Source organism: Dipodomys ordii, unplaced genomic scaffold (genome assembly GCF_000151885.1).
Source record: "Dipodomys ordii isolate 6190 unplaced genomic scaffold, Dord_2.0 Scaffold34, whole genome shotgun sequence".
Classification (NCBI taxonomy): domain Eukaryota; kingdom Metazoa; phylum Chordata; class Mammalia; order Rodentia; family Heteromyidae; genus Dipodomys; species Dipodomys ordii.
This window is the reverse complement of record NW_012267250.1, coordinates 15,957,405-15,967,368: the sequence shown is the minus strand read 5'-3', so window position 1 is coordinate 15,967,368 and position 9,964 is coordinate 15,957,405. Positions and strand designations below refer to the sequence as shown.

Here is a 9,964-nt window from a genome sequence, read left to right as displayed (position 1 = left end):
AGGAGAGAGAGAGAGAGAGGAGGAGGAAGAGGGAAGGAAGAAGGGAGGGAGGGAGGGAGGGAGGGAGGAGGGGAGGAAGGGAGGGGGGAGGAAGGGAGAGGGGAGGAAGGGAGGGAGGAAGCAAGGAAGAAGGAAGGAAGGAAGGAGAGAAAGACGAAAGAAAGAAAGAAAGACGAAAGAAAGAAAGAAAGACGAAAGAAAGAAAGAAAGAAAGAAAGAAAGAAAGAAAGAAAGAAAGAAAGAAAGAAAGAAAGAAAGAAAGAAAGATGGACAGACCATCTGTGTGTGTCCTGAAGAGGATGGAGTTCAGGCAGGCTGCACCTGTACAGCTTCTGCATTGTAAGCCCCTCCATGACTGAACAGGACCAAAAGCCTGCAGGACCACATGCAATCTGTGACTCAGTGCCATCTCATCTTCTCTCTGGATGAAGAATAATTTCCTAAATTTTCCCCGAGCAGGATGGAGGAAGGGGAAAAGCTCCGAAGAGGGTGATTCACTGGCAGCCAATGGCAAATTAATGATGTCACAGCCACCCAATCTGGAGACAGGACAATCATTTGTGGTACCTCTAGGCTGATGTTTTCAATGATCATGATGATAATAAAGGTGATAATTAACTTGATCCTCTTGTATGAACTAAAGCTAAGTGCTCAGGTGGGTCAAAAGCTTGAAAGGGATGATGGGTCACATTTGATTTCTTCCCTACAATCCCCTTCCCCCAGGATACCTCCTACAAGCAGAGGTCCTGTCTCAGCCCCCCTCTGCAGGTGATCAGAGGCTCATCTTCATTGCAAGCTCTTCCCTGGAGCCCAGCCAGAGCCAAGGCAGACCGCTCTGGGTCCACAGCCAACCCATTTCCATTCCCCAGTGCCCGGGAGCCACGTGGCTGGAGCCTCTCCCACTTCGTCACCATTACAGCCCACCGTGCTTGGGCCGGGAGCTTTGCCTGGCCCCCTGCTTGGCCCTGAGTCTTGGCTGTGGCTTTGGGATGAGGAGACAGGAAGCAGCCCTTGTATGCCAAGAGGCAGCCTGACTGCCAGGCCCTGAGCTAATGAGCGGCTGCCTGTAAGGAAGTCCTGCAGTCTACAGCCCACAGCTTCGATGCCAGCCAGCCAACAGAAAGACAGCACCAGAGTAAAGTCACATCCAGCCCCTTGGCAGGAGCCGGTCTGACAGGTCTGGGTCCCAGCAGGCCTTCCCTCTGAGCCAACCGTGCAGCAGCCTGGATCAGACAGTGCTGTAAACTGTGCCACCGTTCATATAAATACTTATCATGAAGTCTGACAAATACTCAGTCTGCAGTGAGTGGCAGTGGCTGAGGAGAGGCTCTCCAGGCCAGCATAGGAGAGTGGCAATCGGTGTGGCCCTAGATGCCTGAAGCTCTGTGCTTGCCCTGTGCTAGCCCCACAAAGAGCCCAGACATAGTATACTGCCACCCAGATGACACAGGCCTCCTCTGCACGGGGTAGGAAGTGGTCAAGTCCTCCTGCTAGCATAAGTGTATGTTCTAGATTTCCAGAACTCTGACAGCTCATCACTGTGTGTCTGTAGGTCACCAGCACAGATACCCCACATTGCAGCCAGTAGGCCCATTTGCTGGGTTCCCACTCAGACATCTGCCATTCATTCTACCTCTCCTCCATCCTTTCCTGCAGCAAAAAGTCATTTGCTCATGAGATCTTGGCAGAGCAGGCCCACCTTTAGATGCTGGGCATGCAGTCAAAAGTTCCTTTTTGCACAGAGCTACCATACTAAGATATGGAGGGCGAGACAGGTACAGATACACAGACCTTCAGCACAGAGGGAAGGCATGGAGCAAGAGAAGCAGAGGGGTGGAGAGAACTGGAGGTGGAAGAGAGAGGAGATCATAGTAAGGCGATGGTTGAAAAATTGCTTGGGGGTGGGGGGACTAAAAGTCCGGGCCCAGCAATACCTGGATGTCCCCAGAAAGAGAACAGTAAGGAGGACTGAGGGACCATGTGGAGGAGGAGGAGCAGGAGGAGGAGGAGGAGGAGGAGCAGCAGGAGCAGGAAGAGCAGGAGGAGGAGGAACAGGAGCAGGAGCAGGAGCAGGAGGAGGAGGAGGAAGAGGAGGAGGAGGAGGAGGAAGAGGAGGAGGATTTTTACAGGACTGCTCTGGCTGCTGGGGGAGAGTAGACTGTGGGACAAGGATGATGGATTTGGTTAGTCATTCCCACCACCAAGGGAACAGGAAGCTTATGGCACCCTAGTGCTTCGTTATTCTTTTTTTTCCCAGTCCTGGGGCTTGAACTCAAGGCCCAGGCTCTGTCCCTGAACCTCTCTGTGCTCAGGGCTAGCGTTCTACCACTTGAGACACAGCACCACTTCCAGCTTTTTCTGAGTAGTTTATTGGAGATAAGAGTCTCACAGAGTTTCCTGCCTGGATGACTTCGAACCATGATCCTCAGATCTCAGCCTCCTGAGTAGCTAGGATTACAGGCGTGAGCCACCAGCACACAGCTTTTGTTGTTCTTTTTATGTCATTCATTTTTCCTTTAGAATTGCTAGCTCTAGCTGAGTGTGGTGAATCATACCTATAATCCAAGATACTGGGGATGTGGAGATCAGGAGAATCATGTTCAAGAGAAAATGTTAGTAAGACTCGATCTCAACAACAAAAGCTGAGTATGTTGGGTAAACATTTGTCAATCTAGTCACACAGAACATATAAAGAAGAGGATGGAGACATGGCTTGAGTCGGGGGAGGGAAGGGAGAGTGGTTTCTGGACAGAGGAAACAAGTAAATAGCTTCAAAGCAAAGACTAACCGAGGCCTTCAGCAATCTGCTAGGAACAAAACTGGCATTCAGACCAGATGTGTCCTGACAGACTCTCACCTTCCGACCTCTCTACAGCGGCCCATCCACAGCTCCCCCCACATGTTACTGGAGTACATGAAGCTGCGGGGTTTTTAATGTTCCCCAGCAGGTCATATGCACACAAGAGCAGCCCACTGCCCCTCCAATATTTTGAAAACAAAGAAAACAGAAGCCACAGTGACTATGGGACAAAAAATAATAACACCAGAAGGTTCCACTTGAGCATCAACTCCTACCAACTGGCCCGTTGCCATGTGTGTTCTTAGTTAGCCTCCTCTTTCTAGGGAAGACAGTGAGACACAGAGAAGTTGGACAGCCCACCCCAGCAGTGAGAACCACATAAACACCTCCTTCAGTACCCTACCAGGCCCAGGGATCCCAGGGAACAATCTCTTATAGCATCCATCACCCTGAGGCTGTTGCCATAGCTACCCTGTCATTGAACCTCATATGGTTTATGGTCTAAAGTCACATAGACTATCCTCCTCCATTGTCTTGGCACAGGCCAAAGAATGGTGGAAAAAAGAATGTTTGGCTGCTAGGTGACCCTGGGTGAGTCTCTTCCCTTTCCTGAGCTTTGGTGATCTCGGCTGGACCTCTTCCCACCACAGCTACCTCCACCTCAGGCCAAGGCTAGGGTAGAGGATGGGAACCATGCTGCACTGAGACCCACCACATGGTATACACATGATGGGAGCCAGCAAAAGACACAGGGGGCTGTCACAGCAGTTCCAGGCTGCAAGGAGCCTGGGGGGCTCCTGAGGACTCACTGGGAGGCAGGTGGGCAAACGCCATCCTCCATATGCTCCAGCCCCAATCCTCCAAGTAGCCTCAGTCACTGCTGGAGGAAGAAAAATCCAACCAGCCCTCATTGGAAGGAAAAGCCACTCTGTTCCAGAGCAGCAGCAGCAGTGAGGTGATGTCTGGCTTTTATTCCATATCATAAATAAGTTATTAATCCGGGGCAGACAGCAAGGCACAGCCACGAGGAGACAGCGAGTCAAGTCTGGAAGACCAGACAGCCTCAAGGACTGACTGATCTCCCAGCACTCACCCCTGGGCTGCACTCACACAGGCCACAGCCAGGTCAATCGGCCATCTGGGGAGCAGGAGCAAGAGCCCTGGGGTGGGCCTGCAAGAAAACTTCTGTGCATCCCACCTTAGTGTTGTTCCAGTGACAGTACATGTTCCCATCTCTTGTCCCTGGCACTTCAGTGACTAATATCTGTATACTAAAGGCAGGGCTGAGGCTCAGACAGGCCTCATCGCTGTGCAGGAATGACAATATGGAGGTATGTTTACAAAGAAGGCTACAACAGCCCCTCCTGCCCCTATGAACTGTCTCTTTGCAGTAAGATTTTGCTGCTCCTCCCCTCAAGCAGTGAAATCCATGTCCCCACACTGGGCCCAGGGCTCTCTTCAGCCAATAGAATGTGCAGAAGTAATACCAAGCAACTTCTGAAGCTAGGCCTTAAGGGGTTGTACAGCTTTTGCCTTCCCCTTCTTGGAATGTTGCCCAGGGACTATGGCAATGGTGGCTCATAGAGGAAGAAAGCCTTGGGCAGGGAGAGGACTGAGGCCACTAAGCTTATAGCCAATATCATACCCCCATGTGAATAAGGCCAGCTGGGACCCTCTAGCCCACCCTTTAAGAGAAAGCTCAAGAGTAACCAAGAGAGGGACTGCCCAGCAATCTACAGAACTGTGAGGAATGACACAGAGTGCTGCTTAAGTCCCTCCATTCTGGGATGTTTTGTTACACAGCAGTGGATGACTGACTCACTCATGTGCCCATGTTGCCTTCCTTCCCCAGGGAAGCCTTGCTGCCTGCATTTCAGGATCTGGCAAGGGCCAAACAGTCCCATGCTGACTCTAGCCTGCGGCTCCAGGTGCTCACTCACAGTTAGAAAGCTATCACACAAGGGGAAAGTTAGTGCACTTGGGCAGGTATAGGTTCAAGGGATGGACTCAAGTGAGGCTGACAGGTTCCCTCACATATCCATTGTGGTAAACAGCAAGCTGCACCCAGGCCTGGCAAGGCTGGGACTGGCATGGGCTCTGCCTATCTGGCAGAGGGTCCAAAGGCCCCTCTGGTATAACAGCTAGACAAATGAGATGCTCTGCATTTCCTTCTTTTTGCCAACTTCCTCAGACCCCATGGACTTATCACTGAGGCCCCACCTCTCATAGCCACAGTTGACATGTCGCTAGTACTATGTGGCCCTTTACCCACTGACCACTCTATGAAGGGATGATTTTTAGTGTTCCCAGTTGCAGATAAGGGAAACAGAGGCACAGAGTGGTGACGTAGCTGCTCAAGGTCATACTGCATGCACATGGCAGAGCTGGGATTTCAACCCAAGTGGTTCTGGGGTCACCCACTCACTCCTAGCACAGAGGGCTTCACTGCTAGGAGCAGAGTGAGTCCCTACCTGCCATGTTGATATACTGAAACCAAATTACCACCAGATCTGGTTGAAAGGTGGGGCCTTTACTGCTACCTTATAAAGGCACTGCAGGGACTCAGCTAAACCTCTGATTATTTTACTATATTTTCTGAATTAGCATGTTAGTAATATGAGGAGTTGTGGTAATTCTATACACATAGTGTCTAGTAGGTTTAATTATACTGTCTTTACATAGACCTCTTCACCCCTCAGTATTCTTTCCTCCTCTCCTCTCTGGTTGACCCCTCCCCCATTTACACTTATGTCCCATCATCATCATTTCAGGTGCATATTCTACAAATTAGTGAGAACCCATATTTGGCCTTTTGGGGGGGGCGGGAGTACAGTATTGGTACCTGAACTCATGGCCTGGATGTTGTCCCGTAGCCTTTTGCACAAAGCTGGTGTTCTACCACTGAAGCTATACCTCTACTCTGGCTTTGTGGCAGTCAACTAGAGATAAGAGTCTCACAGACTTTCCTGCCCCAGCTGGCTTTGAGATCTTTAGATCTCAGCCTCCTGAGTAGCTGGCATTACAGGAGTGAGCCACCAGTGGCCCACCTCCGCCTTCTTGTTACACTATAGTAATACTAGGTACACTTCCTGACCCAGGCAAAGAGGGTTGACTTTCACCCCTGCAGTCCCTAGTCAAGGGCCTAGCCATGAGGCAAGGACCCATATATGGTCAGTAGAATGTTCCAGTGAACTCTTCTCAGCACAATCCTGCCCCCAGGAAGGTACAGGAACTCTCCAGCACTGGCAGAGGACACCATGCAGAAGGAGGCAGCTAACCTCAGACATCTGTCAGATGTCTGCTGATAATCTACATGTCAAGTCAACACAAGAGACTCTAGTGATCTTCCTCACATTGGTCATTATTAATGATTACTATAGTAATGACTAGTCAATAAATGTTACTATTAATAATAATCTTCATTTGTCAAGGTCCCACCATCAATGGGACACATCACATGTTCTCATTAAATCTTCTGAACCTCCTACAGACTGCTGATCTCTTCTTCCCTTCCTTACAGATGAGAAACCGAAGCCCAGTGAGATTTAGGAACTTAACTCAGGGTCACACAGACAGTGGGCACTAGGGTTGAAGATCCCACACTTTCCACTGACTAGACCATCTCATAACTACAACTAGCAATGCCTTTCCAGGGCCTTCCTGTAGCCAGGCACTTCCTGCAACAGTTCACACACTGTACAACCCAGCACTTAAAGTACACATTTACTGCTGCTCAGGATCTATACAGCTGTACAGCCACCACCATCATGGATTTTGAGTATTTTCACTGACAAAGAAAGGGGGAAAGAGCACTCACGCTTCAGTCACTGCAGACCCATTGTAAAGATAGCAGAGCCGTGTCTCTGAGGGCTTCCTGGACCTCATGGGACTGGGATTCTGCCTCCCTGCCCCCTCCCACTGCCTGCCAGGGTCTACTCAGAGTAACCCGTTAACAAGGCAGGATCTGCCGAGTGGAAAACAGAACCAGATGTGACAAATCTTACACGTGTGACCACTTCCTTGCCAGGCCCTGACTCACAGAGGCACTGAAGGATGGGGGGTGAGGGGGAAGGCAGGATAGCTAAGCCTCCGCTGGCCTCGAGACCCAGGACCCAGGAAAGTAGAGATGGTCTGTGGTCTGGGAGTGTACAGCCCCAATTAGAAATGGGGTCCCCTTTCTGCATCTCACCCCTGCATCCCACAGCTCCTCCCGAACTAGCTCCACCATAGGTCCTGTGTTCCTCCAGTCTGAAGAGCTGCCCAGTGCATATTTTGTAGACGTTGGATATGAGGTTAAAATCCAGAGACCTTATCAAAGTATGGAGTTGAACCTAGTCATCAGAGCTTCTGTAGCATGCCTGATCCAAAGGTAAGCTCTTAGGGCCGTGAGAAGTGGCCACTGCTCTCCCAGAACTCTGGCATTGTCCTGGCTGAGCTGGGAATGAGGAGGCCTCTACTAATGAGATGATGGACTCCGGGGAGGACAGGTAGGGGTGCCACCTTGGCCTGGAGGACAGGCACTTGCATAACTTCCCTCTTGGCATGGGGCATGCCAGAGGTGTTCAGTAAGTGTAGGCTAGATGTCTCAACTAAAGCAGCTTCCTGAGAACCTCCTGTGGTATGGAACCAGCTCAGTAATCTGCTGACACCTGGTGATTGTCCACTAGATGCCGAAGGGAACAGGACCAAAAAGGCTCATGAGCAGAAACCCTGTGCGGATGATGGTGTGGCCACATCGTACAGGGTGTTGGAGACAAGTTGTGCTCTGGACATTGGGGTGGAGGTGGGGCTAATTGGAGAGCCTGGGCTGGGCCTGTCTGGGATGAGACCACTGGCGTTGGTGGCCTCCTAATACGTGTTCTCATTAGCTGTGTGACTTTGAGGAGGTCACTTGCTCTCTCTGGGTTTCATGCTCCTCATTTATCCAAAAAAAAAAAAAAAAAAAGGCTGCACTGGATACTTCCTGACCCAGATAAATCAGTCCTGTGTGATATTTCTTCAGGCTGGGTCATGTCTCAGGCTGATCATGGGTAGGCTTGCCCCCATGACATACCATGCCCATAGAATTGCCAAACTCAGAGGAGCCTAGGACATTACCATTTGAGCTGGGACAGTGGGAAGAAGGGCTGGCAGCTTATAAGAATATGAGCTGAGTCTCTTACCAATCCATCACAGTTGCTTAGGGCAACAGCTGCCCCGGGCATTCCGGTGACACCTCCAGTGTACACACACTCCTGCCTCAAGGGCTGCCGGAAAACCTCCTGAAAATCCTCCTGCCACTCCACGGAGGCCCCAGGCACCACCAACCTCCGCTTGGGCTGCAGGCGCAAATGTAGCTCCTTCCCAAATACAGTCACGTTGAAGTAGAGGAAGTGATGCCCAGCCCTGCCAGGATGCCGGGGCCCTCCTTCCGGGCGTAGGGGGCTTCGAGCCACCCGGTGACTGGAGTGCGATGAGGGAAGAGGTGGCCGGTCCACACCCACACTCCTTGTGGAGGCTGCTGAGGGACCAGACACCACATGGGAAAGAAAGTGTCCCCGAAAGTCTGTACTGCAGGGCACAGTCATACCATAGTCATTCAGCTTCCCAGAGAGGCGAGGCTCTGTCAGAAGAAAACAAAGGGTCATTTCACATGCAGAGGTAACAGGGAAGCTGGAACTGCCATGAGGTCCGGCTGGGACTGGCAACTTCAACGGACCCCCTCCACCCATAGGTTCTTCCATCTTTCACTGGTTGCTTTCTGAGCCTCTGGATTTCTACACTTGGAAGAACGATACTCAGGTAGATATCAACTTGTGGGGGCATACATTGCTCCCTGTAGCCCTCAGGTCCTTTTTATATTTAGCAGAAGAAAGCAAATGATGCCAAACAGAGCCTTATCACTCTAGCAACAAGCTTTCCAACCCTGAGCATTGCCAAGGAAGGGGCTGAAATTCTCTGAAATCCTTCAGGGCAAGAGAAGGGAAGACCCAATCTGCCCAAACTCTCCCAGTGAGCTGAAGGCACCAGATCAGACAGGGGTAGGGCCTTCCTCACCAAGCTCCTAAGAATACACTGCCAAAACAAACACACCTAGAAACCCAAGAGAGCCTGGCCCATGGCGAGGAGGAAGGTGGGGCTGCAGGAGGAAGGGAAGGAATACACAGTTCTCTCTCTCTCTCTCTCTCTCTCTCTGTGTGTGTGTGTGTGTGTGTGTGTGTGTGTGTGTGTGTGTGTGTGTGTGTGTGTAATTCTCAAGGTTACAAAGAAAACTTTTTTTCAAAGCAGCATAGTGGCTGCAAAGCTTTCGACATGGCCCAGCTCCAAGCAGGATAAATATAGATCTTCAAAAATAAAAGGAGACATGGAGGTGACCTGCCCACTTGGGTTGAATTAAGTGTGAGGTCATGGCCCCATGCTCCAGGACACACGCCAGCCACCTCATCCTCACACAGCTTTCCCTACACCAGGCCAGGCCAGGCGGGAATGACAGCTCCCTGGCTTCCAAGCCTAGTGATTCATGGATACAACTTTGGGAGGAATTTTCGTTTCCACACAGCTCTCTCATCTCTCCAGTTCCCGGTGCTGATAAAACATAGAAAACGGTGTCCTGAAACTCCCAAGGTAGTCAGTGACCAAGTGCTCACTCTCCTCTTACCCACGCTACCAACTGCATGCTTCAAGGTGGGAGACAGTGAGTCTGGCCTGCACCTGGCTGGGTCCAGGCTGCTGCAGATTCTGCTGGAGGGGACCAGAGATGCAAAGCTGGTTCTGTGCGGCTGGGTGTGCGCCCAGTGTTCTCTGCAGTGTGTGTGTGCATGGCAATCACCTGCTAGCCCGACTGAGTGTGAGACAACCAGATACACAAGTGCATGCTCCCACACGGACGAGCCCATGTTGGAGACCACAGACACCGAACATGAAGGCGGCAGAGGGACAGACAGACAGACACTAAGAGACTCCAGGCTCCCACATCCTCTCGGGGGGCGGGGGGAGGGGGGTCTCTCTATGGTGATAGAAAGGGAGAGAAAACCGAAGGGAAGAAGCAAGAACAGCTCAGCTCCGACGGCGCGTACCGCTTCCCATCAGACGCTCCAACCTTGTGCCGGTGGCTCAGCACCCCGCGGCCCCCACGCGGCCCCGTGCACCCGACCCACACGCACCTGGGGCCTGGCTGCCCGCGGC

At 51.5% G+C, this 9,964-nt stretch overlaps 1 protein-coding gene across 1 annotated transcript in view; it reads right to left on the bottom strand.

Moving 5' to 3' along the window:
• Window positions 1-9,958, bottom strand: part of Adamts14 (ADAM metallopeptidase with thrombospondin type 1 motif, 14) — a 63,930-nt gene extending 53,972 nt beyond the window's left edge. Inside the window, exons 1-2 of the mRNA XM_013017063.1 lie at window positions 9,943-9,958; window positions 7,963-8,402 (exon numbers count right to left, since the gene is read on the bottom strand). Coding sequence (XP_012872517.1) covers window positions 7,963-8,367 — 405 coding nt within the window. The 5' untranslated portion in view covers window positions 8,368-8,402; window positions 9,943-9,958. The remainder of the gene's footprint in view (window positions 1-7,962; window positions 8,403-9,942) is intronic.
• Window positions 9,959-9,964: the final 6 nt, after the last annotated feature.